Here is a 20,389-nt window from a genome sequence, read left to right as displayed (position 1 = left end):
ACTCATTCCCTGTAAGTCACCCACCTCTCCACCCCCCTTCGAACACAGCTTGCTTTCTAAGGAAATAAAGTCACTCTCGTTTAAAAATCATGTATTCTTTATTAATAAATTATAAAAAGGAGAGAACTGACAAGGTAGCCCGGGTGGGGTTTGGGAGGAGGATAGGAGGGAAGGAAAAGGCCACTAAAAAAATTTCATAATAATGACAGCCTTTTGGTTGGGCTGTCCACTGGGATGGAGTGGGCAGGTGCACGGAGCTTCCTCCCATGCGTTCTCACTCGTCTGGTGGGTGAGGAGGCTAAGGAACATGGTGAAGGGGGAGAGTGGTTATACAGGGGCTGCAGCGGCACTCTAAGATCCTGCTGCCGTTCCTGAAGCTCCACCATACGCCGGAGCATGTCAGTTTGATCACGCAGCAGCCCCAGCATTGCATCCCACCACCACTGATCTTCCTGCGACCACCCCTCATCTCGAGCATCTCTCCTTTCATCTCGAGCATCTCTCCTCTCCTCACGTTCATCCCTCCTGTCCTCATGGTCACTGGCATCTTTCCTGTACTTTGATATCACGTCCTTCCACTCATTCAGATGAGCTCTTTCATTGCGGGTCACTTCCATGATTTCCGAGAACATTTCATCTAGCATCTTTTTTTCCCACCGCCTTATCTGAGATAGCTTTCGGGACGGAGTAGGGAGGCTTGAAAAATTTGCAGCTGCATGAGGGAGGGGAAAAAAGGGAGAGAAGTATTTAAAAAGATGCATTTTACAGAATAATGGTTATACTCTTTCACGGTGAACAACACTATTAATCTTACATAGCACATGTGATTTCACTATAAGGTCGCATTTTGCATCTTAATATTGAGTGCCTGCAGCTCTGGTGTTAAAGATCTCACAGACGCAGGTCCAGGCAGCAGAATTCGGCTTGCATGCGGCCATGGTAAGCCATTGTCTTTTCATCTTCTGCAGCTTTCATATATCCAGCGCCCTCCTTTCCCAAATAGCAAGCAAAGCCCGTTGAGTGCTGCTTCTTGCCTGTCAACGTGCAGCAGCAGAAACCAGCCCCCCGATCCAATTATCTGGGATGATCGCTTTACCCCTCCCCGCACCGCGTAGCTGGTATCATGGAAGATCACAGCTAAACACCCTCCTCCCCTCCCCCACTGCGTGGCTGGTAGCAGGGAAGATCCCTGCTAGCCGAACGCGAAAAAGCTTAGCGCCAATCACCGCCCCCTCTTCCCCTGCTTGGCTACCTCCAGGGAAGGATTTCTTTTAAGCCACAGGCAAACAGCCCAGTAGGAATGGCCATCTCTGTCCCCTTAATTAAATTCCTGAATTTCAACCAGGTTACCATGAACGATATCACTCTCCTGAGGATAACACATCGAGATAAAGAACGGATGTTGCTTGAATACCAGCAAACACTGGGACCATACGCAGCTAGGCTTTGTCATGCAATGATACCAGATTACTTGCTACATGCATGGCGTGGTCAAGTGTCCTACCATGGAGGACGGAATAAGGCTGCCCTGCCCAGAAACCTTCTGCAAAGGCTTTTGGAGTACCTCCAGGAGAGCTTCATGAAGATGTCCCTGGAGGATTTCCGCTCCATCCCCTGACATGTTAACAGACTTTTCCAGTAACTGTACTGGCCACGAATGCATCCCAAGTCCTCAGGGCAAATTAATCATTAAACGCTTGCTTTTAAACCATGTCTTATATTTACAAGGTACACTCACCAGAGGTCCCTTCCATGGCTTCATTGTCTGGGATAGTTGCTTGGGATGGCTGGGAGGTAATTCCGTCAGGGTGAGAAAAAGCTCCTGGCTGTTGGGGAGAACGGAGTGCTGTGTGCTCTCTGAAAGCTCTTCCTCCTCCTCATCTTCCCCGTCCGCAGAATCCTCAGGCATGGCTAAGATTACCCCCACCTCGGAATCCACGGACAGGGGTGGGGTAGTGGTGGTGGACCCCCCTAGAATTGCATGCAGCTCAGCGTAGAAGCGACATGTTTTCGGCCCTGCCCCAGACCTGCCATTTGCTTCTTTGGTTTTCTGGTAGGCTTGTCTGAGCTCCTTAACTTTCACATGGCACTGTACTGAGTCCCTGGTGTTGCCTCTCTGCATCATGGCCTTGGAAATTTTTTCAAATGTTTTTTCATTTTGTCTTTTGGAACGGAGTTCTGTTAGCACGGAATCCTCTCCCCATACAGCGATCAGATCCAGTACCTCCCATGCAGTCCATGCTGGAGCTCTTTTTCGATTCTCAGGAGACTGCATTGTTACCTGTGCTGATGAGCTCTGCGTGGTCACCTGTGCTGGTGAGCTCTCCACACTGGCCAAACAGGAAATGAAATTCAAAAGTTCGCGGGGCTTTTCCTGTCTACCTGGCCAGTGCATCCGAGTTCAGATGGCTTTCCAGAGCGGTCACAATGGTGCACTGTGGGATACCGCCCGGAGGCCAATACCGTTGAATTGCGGCCACACTGACTCTAATCCGACATGGCAATACCGATTTGAGCGCTACTCCCCTCGTCGAGGAGGAGTACAGAAATTGGTTTTAAGAGCCCTTTATATCGAAATAAAGGGCTTCGTTGTGTGGACAGGTGCAGGGTTAAATCGGTTTAATGCTGCTAAATTCGGTATAAACGCGTAGTGTAGACCAGGCCTCAAATACCCCATCCTATATTTAGTAGAAAAGGAAGGCCAGTGCTGGAAAAAGTGCACGTTACACTCCTTTTAAAAAGTAGTGGAGCCACCTCAGGCCTGGTCTTCACTGGGGCGGGCGTGTGGGGGGGAAATCTATCTAAGTTACACTACTTCAGCTATGTGAAAACCGTAGCTGAAGGCGAAGTACTTAGATCTACTTACTGCAGTGTCTTCACTACGGTAGGTCGACTGACACTCCCTTGTCAACTCCGCCTATGCTTCTTGCTCTGGGGGGAGTACCGAAGTTGAAGGGAGAGTGCTTGGCAGCCGATTTATCGCGTCTTCACTAGTCGCGATAAATCGACCCCCGCTGGATCTATTGCTCAGGAGGTAAGTGTAGACATGCCCTCAGAGTGCTCACAACTGCCACTGGATGTTCCTATGGCTAGTACAGTACATTTTCTCACACACACGATTGCAATTGACAACTGAAACTCAAAAAACCACAGTTTAGCCCTTTTGTATAATTTGTATTTAAGTAAGGAATAAAGAGCTGAAATACAAAGAATTGTAGCTAAACAGGTCAGACAAAAAACCCTTAAGTAATTCAGGCTGACCCCTGCATTTTTCAAGACTATACACTACATCATTCACACCAACATCTTATCTCATGTATCCTTGAATATCCACAGTGATGGTGCCTTGACCCTATCCCCTGGGAGTCTACTCCATTGCCAAATTATTCTGTTAAGAATGTTTTCCTATATCTAGCCTAAATATTTCTCTCCTTCAGGTCATTGCTCCTTGCCCTACCAGTGTCACTAATTCTCTGCTTCCATTACTATTATTACCTTTAACGTATTTGAAGACTATAGATCATGCTCTCTCAGAGTATTTTTTCTGAATTTAAATATAGTTCCTTCAGTCTCTTCTTGTATGTTTTAACTTCAAAGCCTTGTATCATCATGTTGCCTTTCTTTGTATAATTTCGAACTTTTTCTAAACATTCCCTGAACTGAGAGGACCAGAACACTTCACAGCTTTTATACTAGCTAGCCGTGAATTGCCTACAAAAATCTGATGACTGAAATTATTTTGTTTAAAGGTAATTTAGCACCCTCTGGTGTACCATTGCTCTATTGCAAATTTCATTTTATATGAAGGAAAGTGAAATCTCCAGAGCAATAATACTGTATAAGTTTTCATGTTAATGTTTGTGAAGCAATAGTTATGGGTGGTTCAGCAGTTTTATTATTTATATTTGTATTTAGGAACTTATGGCTCCTTGGAAAACTGCTCAGGACTGCAACATGTGGCTAAAAGTTAAACTTCCATTGACTTCAATAGGAGATGCTTAAATATGAGCATAGTGTTTGGACATTTGTGTACAGTGTATTACAGAGAACACTTCCTTTTTTTTTTAAAGAAATTCTTTCAAATATTTTAATCATTTTTTTGTTGTACAATGCTTAAAAAAACACAAACAAAAAATGACAACATGGGAAGTTAACAACTTTAAAATACTCCTTTTTTCTTTGCTTATGTCACACATGGTTTCCATTTAAGAAAATTATTTTTGCAAGTAATTAGTCTGTACTGTAAATTAGATCCACTATGATGTTTTCTTTTAAATTTCATATGACCTAGTTATAAACTCTTGAATAATGCACATACACAGTTTAAGTTCTCCTCAATCTTGAACCAACAGGCACCAATCAAGAATATTTCCCAAAATTTGCAGTCTCTCTATCAATGCCATTTATTAATTTTGACTCAAACTGGATTTCCCTTTCCTCTCCCTCTAAACTCATTACCACTGCTGTAGGTTTCAGGGTTGGATTGGCAGCCACCAAGTGGACTAGATAGCTTTTGACCAACTTACAATATTGAGTATCAGAGGGGTAGCCGTGTTAGTCTGGATCTGTAAAAGCAGCAAAGAATCCTGTGGCACCTTATAGACTAACACGTTAGTTAGTCTATAAGGTGCCACAGGATTCTTTGCTGCTTTTACAATATTGAGCAATTTGCAGCAGAACCATACATAATATGAGCACCCCATTCTATTCCCAAATCCCTATCAATGTCAATGTAAAAAAAAATTCCCAAAACCTTACCCCAATCAGTGTTTTGATTTTGAAAAGAGAGATGTTCCAGGAACTCCATGAAGTCCAATAGGAACTTAGCTATTGCTATTGACTTTATGTGGAAGGCACCCAGATACGTCAGGACGAGCAGCAGTATAAAACCCTAAGATAGATACTACCTTAGTAAGGGACCCCAGACTGTTAAAGTCTTTTGAAAATATCCTATGCTTGCCACTTGGTGCAATATGGCACATTTCATTAAATTACTTTTCAGAAGTATTAGTAAGCTCAAGAGATAAATTCAAACTGTGTGGGTGAGCATTCCTATAGAAGTTATGCTGCTGCCTGGGAAAAGGAGTGAGGAAAGAGAGGACCTCAGGCTGCCTCCTGCAGGCTGTGTGTTTGTTGGGAAGGGGAACTTCATGTTGTGCACCAAAAGTTTTGCTGCTGCCTGAGGGGAAGAGAAGGCTCACAGGCCTTCCTCGCTACATGCTGCCTTTTAACAAGTGGGGGCCAAAGAACTCTGAAGGGTAAGAAGATTCACTAAAGGAAACCAGTAGGGCTCTAGTGCTACCATTCAAAAGGTACAGGGGGACAAGCTCGGTTGAGGCACAGTTTAGTTAGTTTACTTTTATAATGAAAAATGACTATGTAACTACGGTACCTTCCTACTCACACAATCTGCTCCCTGTGTGTATTCAAAGTCAAGCTGATTATTTTATGACAAAGTTTTTACTATTTTTAATTACTGTCAGCTCTGCAGAATCAACAGCTCTAAGAGTGAACTGGATTCTTTCCAGGTGTGTTCAACATCAACAAAACTGCCAAGTAAGTTCCATTTGAAGAGCCAACTGTGCAATGTCATTGTGTTCCATTCTGCCCTCAGTTGCATCTGTACAATTCCCCAGAAAGCAATGAAGTTCAACAGTTATAACAAAGGGCAGAATTTGGCTTTCAGAAGCCAGAAAGAACATGCTTGACTTTCAGATCCCAGGATGAGTTGGCAGTGAGATGAGATGGCAGTTCAGAAAAATATATTTTACTCGTCATCTGAACTAATCCAATGTGGAAATCATTGAAACCTATTTAGTATGGAAGCTTGCAATGACATTTTTATAACTTCACCTCTCAGAGGTATTGTAAGCAGATTGGAAGGATGTACATTAATTGTCATTGTAATCATTAGTTTTAGTGTTAATATCTTTCCAAATCATTCACCTTGGGATAAAATCCTGACTGAAGGTGAATTATTTGGGAATCTTTTCTGCTATTTGTGTTAGAGGAGGGTGGGGACAAAATTTTCTACTGTAAAATAGATTAACATAATATTAAACACACATTTCTGAACATGTCTGCAATAAAAAAATTCTTAAATGTGTAGCTTGAAACTTGCTATGTACATAAGCCTCAATGAAGCCTTTGCTTGGTTTGAAAAAATGTTTTTTTAATGTATCAGTTATGAGCAATAGAAAATTGTGTATTGAATTGAAATGTGTTGACCCAGATGTGCTTAAAATTGGATGCTGTCAAAGTTGGAATTGAGATTTTTATTCAAACCAGGATAGCAGTTTGGATCCAAATTCAGCATCTGAACTAAAATGGTGGAAATTTCATAAGAACAGTGTCCTTCCAAGACCAAAAACTGTTCTCAAAAGACCTCTATCACCCAGGCACCCTGCTGGTCTCCAGACCCCCATTCATTATTGCTGTGTTTTATCAGGGTAGCAGACAGATCTCCAGTCTCTTCATGAGAGTAACTGCTGCTCTTTACCCACTTTACTCTGTCTGGCAAGTGGGGAGTGCCAACCAAATCCAATGGTGGACTTTGTGGAGTATTGAATCTCTTACTTCATTATACTCATGGGCACAGCAGTGTCTGCCAGAATTTAAAATCCCAGAAAACTTGTTCATTTCTCTAGGGGAAGCCAACAGTGTTCTTTTGAATAGGAATCAAGATCTGGTATCCTGGATTCAAATACCACCAAAGATTAAGATGTTAGGATCTGGAGTTTTGATCTAGACCCATCTCTAATACAGAGCCTGCACACAATAGTGTATACATGCACAAACATTTAAACAAATATGCACTTTGCAGCTACTCATATACATGGCTAGTTTGGTGATTCAGAGAATTTATAAGCTCTCACCAACAGAAGAGTACTTTAAAGATGTTCTTATTGAATATGTAGTCATGTTAGTCTTGATGCCTGGTTACAAAAGCGTGAATAATTATGCAATAAATTTTTGGTCAAAGATTTTAAGAACAGTAAAAAATATTCCATTTCCATTTAAAAGAACTGTGGATGTTAATTAGCAATATTATTTTAAGAGTGCTTTCACCAGGGTGACCTGTTTGTTGTTTTATTCCAATATTACATTTTACAGATATTACATGTACTCCCCGATGTACACAAACTAGTGGAGGGTTTCTCCAGATGCTTATTGAACAATACAGATTGCAGACATTTGCTTATCTTTCTACTGAACGTCCTCCAAGATTAGCAGATCCTATAATAAGGAAGATTTAAAAATATAAAGGTATAAATTTTTTTACATAAAGTTAAAGAATCATTTCATTCACTTGTTTAAGTGCTTTTAGAAATCTATTAAGAAAAATAAGAATAAAAATAAAAATGAAAAGATTATAAATATTAATATAAAAACAAAGGAACACATGTTGTTGTGAGTTTTGGCATAGCTGTTTCTATGTATGCAAGTGCAAATATGGTAAATGATTTTACAGGGAACATGAAAATGAGTCAGTGTACTTGTGAGCAGGATTGAGCCCCATACTTAGAATTAGGATTCTAATTGTTTAAAAGACGCTAGGGTAAGACTCTCAGTTATACTGGCATAAATTCAGAGAAACACTATTACACTACATTTAAATGACTGGATTTACACCAGAAACTGAGATCAGATCCTTGTTCCTATAGTTGAACTGCAAGATATCTTTCCATTATTACAAGTCCAGTTTTCTACCCAATCCTCTATCACCCATTTTTCCTGAATCCATCAAATGCATATGTCATTTCACAAGCCAGATCATAGCCCATGGAAGACATTTCTGGGGCAAATTGCATAATGCCTTTGGAAGATATGGGGATTCAAAATTAAGGTGAATTTAATTCCTCTTTCTTTCTTTTTGGCTTGTCATATTTCCAAAACTGCTTGGCCTACAAACTCCAAAATTTTCTGCCTATTGGTCTTGGGACAGAATAGTGCTTCTTACTAGCTTTGGGAAGGAAGCTTGCAATTTTACATGAGAATTGCAATTTTTGGATATATCATAAATAGGGCTGTCATGCGAATAAAAATTTAATTGCGATTAATCATTGCAATTAAAAAAATTAATCACAATTAATCACACTGTTAATAATAGAATACCATTTATATATATTTTTGGATGTTTTCTACATTTTCAAATGTATTGATTTAAATTACAATACAGAATACAAAATGTATACTGTTCACTTTATATTTTTTATTACAAATATTTGCACTGTAAAAAAAATAGTATATTTCAATTCACCAAATACAAGTACTGCAGTGCAATCTCTTTTTATAATGAAGTTACAAATGTAGAATTATCTACAAAAAATAACTGTATTAAAAAACAAAACAATGTGTCCATGCTGATGATGGGTTCTACTTGATAACAATCCAAAGCAGAGCTGTTCATTTTCATCATTTAAGTCAGATGCCACCAGCAGAAGGTTGATTTTCTTTTTTGGCAGTTTGGGTTCTGTAGTTTCCGCATCGGAGTGTTGCTCTTCTAAGAAATCTGAAAGCATTCTCTGCACCTTGTCCCTCTTAGATTTTGGAAGGCACTTCAGACTCTTAAACCTTCAGTCGAGTGCTGTATCTATTCTTAGAAATCTCACATTGGTACCTTTGCATTTTGTCAAATCTGCTGTGAAAGTGTTCTTAAAACGAACATGTGCTGGGTCATCATCCAAGATTGTAATAACATGAAATATATGGCAGAATGTGGGTAAAACAGAACAGGAGACATACAATTCTCCCCCAAGGAATTCAGTCACAAATTTAATTAATGCATTATTTTTTTTAAAGAGCATCATCAGCATGGAAGCATAACCTCTGGAATGGTAGCTGAAGCATGAAGGGGCATACAAATGTTTAGCATGTCTGCTATGTAAATACCTTGCAACGCCGCCTACAAAAGTGTCATGCGAACTCTTTTTCTCACTTTCAGGTGACATTGTAAATAAGCAGCAGTCAGCAGTATCTCCCGTAAATGTAAACAAACTTGTTTGTCTTATCAGTTGTCTGAACAAGAAGTAGGACTGAGTAGACTTGTAAGCTCTCAAGTTTTACATTGTTTTGTTTTTGAGTGCAGTTATGTAACCAAAAAAGCCCTACATTTGTAAGTTACACTTTCATGATAAAGAGATTGCACTACAATACTTGTATGAGGTGAAATGAAAAATACTATTTCTTGTTTATCATTTTTACAGTGCAAATATTTGTAATACAAAATAATATAAAGTGAGCACTGTACACTTTGTATTCTGTGTTGTAATAGAAATCAGTGTAATTGAAAATGTAGAAAAACATCCAAAAATATTTAATAACTTTCAATTGGTATTCCATTGTTTAACAGTGCGATTAATTGCAATACATTTTTTTAACTGAAGTTAATTTTTTGGAGTTAATCATGTGAGTTAACTACAATTAATTGCCAAAAAGGTCAGTGGTAGTAACTTCTTATTCTAGTTTTTTGCCTTGGAATAATTACAGATTTCAAGGGATTAACTAAGGGAAAAAGAAATACATTAAAGTTGTCATCACAATAGCAACAAAGAGTCCTGTGGCACATTTTAGACTAACAGATGTATTGGAGCATATGCTTTCGTAGGTGAATACCCACTTCGTCAGACTCATGTAATGGAAATTTCCAGAGCTCTGACGAAGTGGGTATTCACCCACGAAAGCTTATGCTCCAATACATCTGTTAGTCTATAAGATGCCACAGGACTCTCTGTTGCTTTTTACAGGTCCAGACTAACACTGCTACCCCTCTGATACATCACAATAATGTCTACTAAATTATTATATAGATTGAATTTTTCAAAACTGGGACTTCACTTAAAAGCAAATATTAAAATTATTAGATTTAAGATTTTCTATATCTTTATTATAATATGATTATACAAATTAAAAAAAAAGGTGTATTCTCAACTACTCTAAATATTGTATGGAAGGCTCACATTGTGTTGATATTATACCCCAAATTTTCCAAAATTATAACTTGTTCATTGCATAATCAATAATTTATATTGTACCTAGAAAACTTTTCAAGGCAAATAATTTAATTTTGATAATTCATAGAATTTACTTGCCTACATGTTGCCTCTGTAGAAGACTGGAGATGGTGATTGGATGTCTTGTTACAGATGCCTGTGAGGAAGGTGGTGTACATGCGTACAACTGAGGAGTTCTGAAAGCAGGAGTATCCCATAAGCCTATTCTAGTACTTTGTGAGCCAGATGATGAAGAGAACGAATGTTCGTTATGTGGTATTCTTACTGGTGTTGACCTGTTAATGCAATCAGTGCAGTTAAAAGATCTGAGGTATTTTTATACTTCAATAGATTTCAAAAATTGTTGAAGAAATTCTCAAAGTTTACATTTTAAAGGAAAAATGTATTATCAGTTATTGCACACTACACGTGTATTATTTATCAGAATGTTAGACTGTTAGGTGAAATTTTTTTCAAACAACTGAAAGACAAGACAAGGGAGAAAGTGATGAAAGAGGAAAAAAAGACATTTTTATATTTGTATTATGTATTTTAATATCAATCTGAAAATGTATAATAATATGAAATTAATAGGTAGCAGGTTTAAAACAAACATAAGGAAGTACTTCTTCACACAACGCACCTCCAAAAATATAACTGGGTTCATAAAAGAATTAGACAAGTTCATGGAGGATAGGTCCATCAATGGCTATTAGCCAAGAGAGTCATCTTCTGGGGTGTCCTCCAAGCCTCTGACTGCCAGAAGCTGGACTGGATGACAAGTAACAGATCACTTGATAATTGCCCTCTTCTGTTCATTCCCTCTGAAGCATCTGGCACCAGCCATTGTGGGAAGACAAGATACTGGGCTAGATGGAACATTGGTCTAACCCAGTATGGCCATTTTTCTGTTCTTATGATTCAAAACTATGGATGCAATGCACTTGCATGGTCTGGAACCATATCACATTGTTCTGTGATTTCCACAGTTCATGCAAGTTAAAAAAAATGAGGCTTGTCAATACAGAAACTTCAAAGCGAGATGTAGGTGCTGCAGGAAGGGGTTCAGGTGATTCAGTGGGTAGCACTGTTCTCTCTGAGTAATTACAGAAGCCATATCCCAAGTATAATGAATGCAATATTGTGCTGGTGGAAGTGTTGCCTTTCAGATGAGACATAAAACAAAGATTTTGGCCACTTTGTTTACATTAGAGACAGATTTTTGTGTGAAAATACCATGATTGAAGGTGCAAACAGCTATATATGCTCTAACTACCTGTGCAAATTTTGGAACCCATAGTTTCAAAATCAAGCCCTCCAACAAGAATAAAAACATGTATAAATTACAGTTAGCTTGCACGATATCTTTTCTTTTTTGGAAAGGCAAAATACACAATACAGCCTTTACACTACATAGATTTATTATGAGGAAAGGCAAGATTTAATTTCATTCTCTTTAAAAAAAACTGTAACATCTTGAAAAGCATGAGCTGTATCTAGTTACCTTAGAGATCCTGCTATGCTATTTTGACTTGCTGTTAGTCCCGATGATTGATAACCTTTATAAGAAATACTACCTATAATGAACAATAGGTTTAAAAACAATATTAAAAATTATGTTCTTATGTCCTCCCTTTACTGAAGCTATCCTTTTTGGGGACAAAGGTAAGAATCTTAGTTTATATACTTTGGGCCAAATTCACCACAGGTTTATGCCAGGTGGAGAGCGCTGATGACAAAAAGTGAAGGATAGAGGTAGGCAGTTTCTGGCTGCAGAAAGTGACCACAACTAGTATGTGTATGAGGGAGTAACACAGTCTTAAAATTGTGTAGAGCTGTGTGAATAGCTAATTTTTCACTTCACTAACTATATCAAAAATTTAAAACAAAATTTTATTTCAGTTGACCAATTTTTTTTTGCAGTTTTTCAGTAAATAAAAAAAAGTTTAAGGGTTTTTTCAATTGAAATAATCTGAGAAATTCTACATCAATTTGTGAAATGTTGACCAACCCAAATCTACATATTTTGGTAAAAAGACGTTTTGGCTGAAAAAATTGGCCCACCACTTTTGTTTCTTTTTCCTGCTGTTGTTAATTAAAATATTAAAATAGCATCCACCAAGCTGCTAACCCATTAGGGGCTCTAAACAGGAATACTCCCCCCACCCCTCAAAACAAATAATAAAAAGCGAATCGGGCTCCCCTTGAGCTGCTCAGGGCCACAAGCAATTGCTTAGTGTGCTCATACCTAGTGCTGATTCTGATTTACATTTATGCTCAGTTTTATTATTTAATTCATTTCATGCATTTATTTATATTTAAACATCATGACAAAATGCTTATCCAAAGCTCTATACCAGGGGTCAGCAACCTTTCAGAAGTGGTGTGCTGAGTTTTCATTTATTCACTCTAATTTAAGGTTTCGCACGCCAGTAAAACAATTTAATCTTTTTAGAAGGTCTCTTTCTATAAGTCTCTAATATATAACTAAACAATTGTTATATGTAAAGTACATAAGGTTTTAAAATATTTCAGAAGCTTCATTTAAAATTAAATTACAATGCAGAGCCCTCCCGGACCTGTGTCTAGGACCCGGGCAGCGTGAGTGCCACTGAAAATCAGCTCGCATGCCGCCTTTGGCACGCATGCCATAGGTTGCCTACCCCTGCTCTAGACATATAGACATCTTGAAAGGAAAAATGTAGCTTCGGAGGATCTGAACATTTAAATAAAATATTAAATAGATTATAAAAATCATTATTGATTACTGATAAGTAGAAATAAAAGTATGTGTATTACAATTACAAAATCATGTGTACTGCACACAAACTAAGGACTCAATCCGGCAAGGTGCTGAACAATCTAGCCCTGATCCTGTGAAAAACTTAAGCATGTACAGAACTTTAAACATATGAGGAATGCCATTGAAGCCCTGGGAGTCTTCACCTTTGCTCCAGCTTTTTTACATCATGTAAAATGGCTAGAGGAGTGAAAAGGGCCCCTAAAAATTCTATATCCAGCTGGTGGAGGATTACCCTGGTGCAGGAACTGCAGAACCCAGCCGTACGGCTGCCTCCTGAGGACTTCCCCAGAAGCTGTGGTATAAGGAAGCATGCTGGGGATAAGGCTGGAGGTGAAAGGGGCGTGCTGGAGATGGGTCTACAGGACACAGCACTGTGGAAGATCTGGGAAACATAGCATACCCCAGGAAGGTTTCCATAACATAGACATGCCTCCAGGGTTGTCCAGTTTACCTCAGGGACCTCCCCAATGCCCAACCCCAGAACAACCCAGTATTGGGAAGCTGCAAAGGTGACTTAAAGCCACCATAGCCCAGGGCTGCCCAGAGGGGGGCAAGTGGGGCAATTTTCCCCAGGCAATTTTCCCGCAGGGGCCCCCACGAGAGTTTTTCGGGGCCCCTGGAGTGGGATCATTCACTTGCTCCGGGGGCCCCAGAAAACTCTAGTGGGGCCCAGACCCCCGGAGCTTCCTCCGCTCCGGGTCGTCGTCAGCAATTCGGCGGCGGGTCCCGCTTCGGCGGTAATTCGGCGGTGGGGGGCCTCCGCCATGGGTCTTCGGGGCATTTCAGCGGCGGGTCCTGGAGCGGAAGGACCCCCCGCCGCCGAATTACTGCCAAAGCGGGGCCCCCCCGCCGCCAAAGACCCCAGGCCCCCTCAATCCTCTGGGTGGCCCTGCCATAGCCATTCCCCATTCTCACCTCACCCTTGTGCTAGGAGAAATCAACTCTTTTGAAGCTTCCAATTTGGACTGTCTTACTTTCATTACCAAGCTTCATGTTTTCCTTTTCACATCAAATATCTGTACTAAGACAATGTTAATCTGTAATAACTAATAAGACATTATACTAATCAAGTAAAAGGCTGTGCATGCACCACAAGTAAATCACTTCTGTTTCTGAGCACTATATTAGTTTAATTGTTCTCCAACTATTAACAATGGTTATTTAGCAAACATTACTTAGTTTAAGGGAGATCACCCACTGGCCAAAAAAGATAAGTACTGAGCAGACCACTTCATTTCTGCTTCTTAACTAGCTCCTTCTTACTGGACTGATATCTCCACAATACCTTTTTTACAGGTCAGAGGGCTCAAATCAGCAATCCATCCCTATTCAACAAATCACTCAAGCATGTATTTAACTTTACACATATGCTTAAAACTAAGCATTATAGATATATAATACATTATGTCTAGTCAGGTACTTAAAAAAAAAATCTTACCCATACGTCCATCACGAGGTGGGCTTATCAATGACAGTCTTGTTGGACCAGTCACTGTCTCAGGCTAAGTGCATGGAAAGGTATTAATAATAGAATAATACATGTGCTATTTATTAATGCACTTTAACAATAAATTATAGATATTCTATAAAACATTAGGGTAAAACATTTCAAATATTTTGATAAATATTGCTCAAATGTGAGACTACGCTTCATGCATAGTGACTTAATGCATAATGGTACAGGCGTATGCAGCATTCATGTAGTTTGAATGTAGTTCAGCACATATATATGCTGCCTTCATTTTCAAAATGATACCCATTCAGTGATTTCTATTTCCCCTCTATGCCTCATTTCTCTACTCAATAGCCCTCTCAGAATCCTTTTCTGGCAACCAGCATTTACAGTAATTCAACAAAATAGCTCTTTTCAACTGGGCATCAGAGATATTTTCATTTGACATATAAGGCTATAAAGCAAAAACTCTCAGACAAAATACTGGAGATAGGGTTGATAGTATATATTAATAACTTAAAGATAAAAAAATTACAAGACTGTTCAGCCCTTATGTAAGATAAGAACAAGGAAAGATTGGAGGCTAGTGCCACTACAGCAAAAAGTTAAGGTTGTCTAGCTGTCTTAACTGCATTTGCATCCCTTAAAATGTTGAGATTTCTTTTAAGTGTAACCTTAACTCTAAAGTTCCTGCATAAGGATGATTGAGGATGATTACAACATTCTTGTAATGTTAACATATTGGGATTCATTTCAGAACAGACTTCAAGCATTTTGCTATATAACTTGGCAATGGCATGATGTGGCTAAATCCCTAATTATTGTATTCAAAGGATGGACTATTAGAAACTAACTGCTAGAATTTAACAACTAGTGCTTCAGAAAAACATCCTTGTTCTGAAAAACATGCAAGCACTTAAACGTGCTGTGATAAATTGGGGGTGGGGGGAAGTAGCTCCCTTTTATGGACACCCAGCCAGCCAGTTAGCTATAACATTCTTCGTGGTAGCTGCTCTCTACTTGCTTTACCTGTAAAGGGTTAAAAAGTCTGACTGCATTCATAGGAGAGCATTCTGCATTCTCCCGGAGAGCAGGAACACGGCTGGAACAATGCTGTAAGAGCTTGCACCAGGTATGAAAAATCATCAAATCATACCCAGAAGCTACTTATTTGAAATCCCAGATATGTAAGTAGATCAGGAAATGTCTAGAAAGATGCAATTAGGTTTATCTCTTTTCATAGAATCATAGAAGATTAGGGTTGGAATAGACCTCAGCAGGTCATCTAGTCCAACCCCCTGCTCAAAGGAGGACCAACACCAACTAAATCATCCCAGACAGGGCTTTGTCAAGCCAGGCCTTAAAAACCTCTAAGGATGGCGATTCCACCACTTCCCTAGGTAACCCATTCCACTGCTTCACCACCCTCCTAGTGAAATAGTGTTTCCTAATAGCCAACCTTGACCTTCCACACTGCAACTTGAGACCATTTGCTCCTTTTTCTGTCATCTGCCACCACTGAGAACAGCCTATCTCCATCCTCTTTGGAACCCCCCTTCAGGTAGTTGAAGGCTGCTCATTCTTCTCTTCTGCAGACTAAACAAGCCCAGTTCCCTCAGCCTGTCATGTACCCCAACCCCTGGATCATTTTCGTTGCCCTCTGCTGGACTCTCCCCAATTTGTCCACATCCTTTCCGTAGTAGAGTGGGGGATCAAAAGTGGACGCAATACTCCAGATGTGGCCTCACCAGTGCCGAATACAGGGGAAAATCACTTCCCTTGATCTGCTGGCAATGCTCCTACTAACACAGCCCAATATGCCGTTAGCCTTCTTGGCAACAAGGGCACACAGCTGACTCATATGCAGTTTCTCATCCACTCTAATTCCCAGGTCCTTTTCTGCAGAACTGCTGCTTAGCCAGTTGGTCCCCAGCCTGTAGTGGTGCATGGGATTCTTCCTTCCTAAGCAAAGGACTCTGCTTTTCCATATTGAACCTCATCAGATTTCTCATGGCCCAATCCTCCAATTTGTCTATATCACTCTGGACCCTATCCCTACCCTCCAGCGTATCTACCTCTCCCCGCAGCTTAGTGTCATATGTTAACTTACTGAGGGTGCAATCCATTCTATCATCCAGAACATTAATGAAGATGTTGAACAAAACCGGCCCCAGGACCAACCCCTGGGGCACTCTACCTGATACTGGCTGCCAACTAGACATCAAGCCGTTGATCACTACTTGTTGAGCCCAACAATCTAGCCAGCTTTCTTCCACCTTATAGTCCATTCATCCAATCCATACTTTTTTAACTTGCTGGCTAGAATACTGTGGGAGACCATATCAAAAGCTTTGCTAAAGTCAAGATATATCACGTCCACCACTTTCCCCATATCCACAGAGCCAGTTATCTCATCATAAAAGGCAATCAGGTTGGTCAGGCATGACTTGCCCTTGGTGAATCCATGTTGACTGTTCCTGATTTTATTTCTTTATGGCTTGTGGAATCAGCCTTGACACATGCTTAAAAATAAGCATGTACTCAAGCATTTTCCTGAATCAGGGCCTGGGAGTCTAAGAGTTGCTTTATACAATAATTATCAGAATATAGGAGAACTCAGGTTTGTATACATAGAAATGAACTCACTTTCCTCATTGGGGAAGGTACAGGGTCAACCTCCATGGATTCTATCCTAGTAATGCAAAATAAATGTGCATGTTGTAATAATAAATAACAAATGTATTCTAATTAAAATAATATTATTTAAAATTATGTTATATCCTCACATTCATGAATGACAAATAATATATTATTGCAGTATTTATTTTACTATTTTAGTTAATATAAATAAATTAATTTACAGCTCCTTCATTTGTATAGGCAATAATATTATTCTGAAATATGAATAAAATGTGTTGTTTTAAATGATATCAGTTACAGGTTATGAGATATGCTCTGCTGTGAAAACATGGAGAGTTATGATTGGGATTTTGAAAAGAGCCTAAAGGAATGAGGTGCCAAATCCCTTTGAAATTTAATGGGATTTGGGCACCTAACTCTTGTAAGATCCTTTGAAAATCCCAGTTTGTGTATAAATGAGAGGAAAGCAGATTAAAAACAGAATTAGAATCAGATATGAAAAATATGGCCAATATCTTAAAAAGTGATTAATAATTTGAGGTTCCTAACTTGAGACACATTAAGGGGATCCTGATTTTCAGAAAGTGCTGATCTCCCACACTCTGAAAATCAGACCTCTAAGTCACTTCAAATGGACCTCCAAAAATTAAGTGTCTCAAAATCAAGTGACTCCACTTTTGAAAATCTTGATAAACTTTTAAAGAAATTAATGCTCATTGTATTGTCATGTACAACTTATATATTAGAAATGCAGATTCTGACATGATATTGGTCTCTCTCCGACCAAAATCTTCTCTGAATTATAAGTTGTGCAATTCCATTAAAGACAGTGTGGGGTTTGCACTGAAATAAGTCCATAAAGAATTTGGCTTTAAATTATTTTAAAGATTGAAACGAAAATATAGGTAGGAATTATGGTCCCAATTCAGCATGGCTTAAGTAAATGCCTAACTTTAAAGATGTGAGTAGATCCACTGAAATCAGTGAAACTACTCCGATGCTTATTGTTGGGCATATGCTTTAATACACTGCAGAACTGAGACCTATACCAGTAATACAACAATATTTAGTATTTAGCAGATTAAACTAATTGCATCCTGAATTCATTGACTACTGTACCATAAATAGCTGTTGTTCTCATCAACTCTTTAGTCTCACTACTGAGGAGAGACTAGATACTAAAATTAGAATATATATTAGTGTTTGGGCTCATAGCCAACAAGACATGTACTCTTCTAAAGTAATAATACAAAGTAAATATAAGAGGCTTTGGACAAATACTAATTTTAAACCTCTTATTGTTCCTAAGGTTTTCAGTGATAATTAATAGATCTGTACCTACATTTCTGAGGTTGATGGGCAGTTGGGATGAAGTATGTATGGAGAATATCCATTCTGTTTTGCTGAAGGAATTAAAGTAATTAAACTGAATGTTAGAGCAGTGTTACAATCAATGATACATATTTCATAGTTAATGTTTTAAACTAGTACTTCTCTTACTGGAAATGGGATTTCTAACTGTAGAGGAAACTGACGGTTGAGTAGTTTGTTGGGGAGGCCTCATGCTAAATGCAAAACAAAAGTTACAATAAACATAAATTAAACAAAAAATATGTTTGAGTTATATAACTACCATCTATTGCTCTTTTAACATGCCAAAGTTGCTCATAAAAATGCATACGATTAGCTATAAAGTCTATTGTATGTGTATTATATTGTCCACACCAATCCCTCTATGCATAGCAATATCTACTTATGGTAACATCTGGCAGACTATCTTATTAAAAGGCCCAATATTAATGTACAAATAATTGCAATTAACTCTGCAACCTTAGTTTTGTGAATTTCCTTAGGCTTTTTAAATAAAGTTTTCAAGAAAAAATATTGACATGCATGTGTTTATTCATTAACATATCATCCTGCATATGGGATGCAGGAGGCTCTGATGTTAGTGTTTCTGAACTTCTAATGTCCACTGGAATCCTTGTTGAGTACAGAAGCTTTATTCAAAAAACCATAAGTCACATGGAAAACTTGCCAGGCTCATCAGACTTTTTGCAAACATTTCTAGTTAACAAGGTGAAGTTTTAAAAATTGACTTTAAAAGGCCACATCATATAAAAATGCTAGTCTCATAGTACAGCAAGTAATTTTCAAATGTACATCCATTTAGATCTGAGTCATTACCTGGTACAAGCATAAGATATGGACAGCAAAAAAATGTTAACTTCTTAGAATACTTATTGATTTTAATATTAAAATAAGAAGCTTGTTTCCTGTCATGTTATGTTCGTGTGGGAAGAGGTAGGATAACAAAAAACATCCTTCATTCATTCATTTCTAGAAAGCTAAATAATAAATTAATCTACTCACGCAAGTATGCATCATAGGAGAGAGAGGCAAATAAGCATGATTCTTTTTGTATTTTAATTTATATAACTTCTTGTTAAACATGCAGTATTCCAAATACAAAGCATACTTCATACTTATCTTTGCTATGCTAAGCCTCTTACCATTGAATCTGATGTATCTGTTGTGTTGCCTTCTTAAGAGATTCTTCTAATTTTGCAATCTATATGACATAATCAAAGATTTATAGAAATTCCACAATTTGATTGTCAAATACATATTTTATAGAGAGTTTACTGACTGAATCACATTTATTCTTAGATACTATTGCCATACCAGTACACGGAAAGAGTCAGCATAGTAGTGAGTATATGGATCTATTTTATTTCTAAAGATCTACATGTCCGTGTTTTTTGACCGACATAAACTTAAATTTTGATTCTAGAATGCACTGACATGTTACAAAGCTCTTGTAAAGTGATACTGAGAAGAGAGTTTAAAGGAAGTTTGTTTCTATCTTTCTTCTAATTTTTGTCCCTGATATAAAATTGGAGTGAATAAGAATGAAAATAACTGAAAAGGCCCAATATAAAAGTCTTATCATAGATTTCCTTTCTGAGATCTGAAATGCAATTAGCTTTTTAGAACAGGGCCGCCCAGAGGGGGGGGCAAGAGGGGCAATTTGCCCCAGGCCCCGCGTCCCGCAGGGGCCCCCACGAGTGTTTTCTGGGGCCCCTGCGGTTCTGGTTGAGCTCCCGCAGGCATGCCTGCGGCGGGTCCACCGGAGCCGCGGGACCACGGCACCCGCCGCAGTCACTCGTCCCGGGCTCCGGTCGACCTCCCGCAGGCATGCCGGCGGGAGCTCAACCGGAGCCAAATGCCGCCCCAGGAAAGGAGCCGCCCAGCGCCTGCTTGGCGCGCTGGGGTCTAGAGCCGCCCCTGAGCGGGGGCCCCCCGCCGCCGAAGACCCCGGGCCCCCGGAATTCTCTGGGCGGCCCTGTTTTAGAGTCCTTCTTTGTACTTTGACTTGATTCAAAAAGAATTTTCAAGAGATACAATAGATTGTATTATACGCACAAAATACATTAAAAGAACATTATTAAGGTTTGCAAAGTCAAGCACACTAAAGGTTACAAATCTGCTAATGAACCA

The 20,389-nt window shown here is 39.1% G+C and overlaps 1 protein-coding gene and 1 long non-coding RNA gene across 2 annotated transcripts in view; one reads left to right on the top strand and one right to left on the bottom strand.

The window, feature by feature from the left end:
* The first annotated feature begins 2,899 nt into the window (after nt 1–2,899).
* LOC120405699 lies at nt 2,900–7,260 on the top strand. Its single transcript, XR_005598788.1, has 3 exons — nt 2,900–3,034; nt 5,484–5,556; nt 7,114–7,260. It is a non-coding gene; the product is annotated as an uncharacterized LOC120405699 (long non-coding RNA).
* Nucleotides 7,076–20,389, bottom strand: part of RNF212 (ring finger protein 212) — a 29,427-nt gene continuing 16,113 nt past the window's right edge. Inside the window, exons 5-12 of the mRNA XM_039539400.1 lie at nt 19,402–19,460; nt 18,389–18,453; nt 18,231–18,291; nt 16,895–16,940; nt 14,234–14,297; nt 11,497–11,569; nt 10,092–10,288; nt 7,076–7,236 (exon numbers count right to left, since the gene is read on the bottom strand). Of these exons, the coding sequence (XP_039395334.1) occupies nt 7,199–7,236; nt 10,092–10,288; nt 11,497–11,569; nt 14,234–14,297; nt 16,895–16,940; nt 18,231–18,291; nt 18,389–18,453; nt 19,402–19,460 (603 nt within the window). The 3' untranslated portion in view covers nt 7,076–7,198. The remainder of the gene's footprint in view (nt 7,237–10,091; nt 10,289–11,496; nt 11,570–14,233; nt 14,298–16,894; nt 16,941–18,230; nt 18,292–18,388; nt 18,454–19,401; nt 19,461–20,389) is intronic.

This window comes from Mauremys reevesii, linkage group 5, assembly GCF_016161935.1.
Source record: "Mauremys reevesii isolate NIE-2019 linkage group 5, ASM1616193v1, whole genome shotgun sequence".
Taxonomy (NCBI): domain Eukaryota; kingdom Metazoa; phylum Chordata; order Testudines; family Geoemydidae; genus Mauremys; species Mauremys reevesii.
The sequence above is the reverse complement of the archived record's forward strand: the minus strand, read 5'-3'. Positions and strand labels throughout refer to the sequence as shown.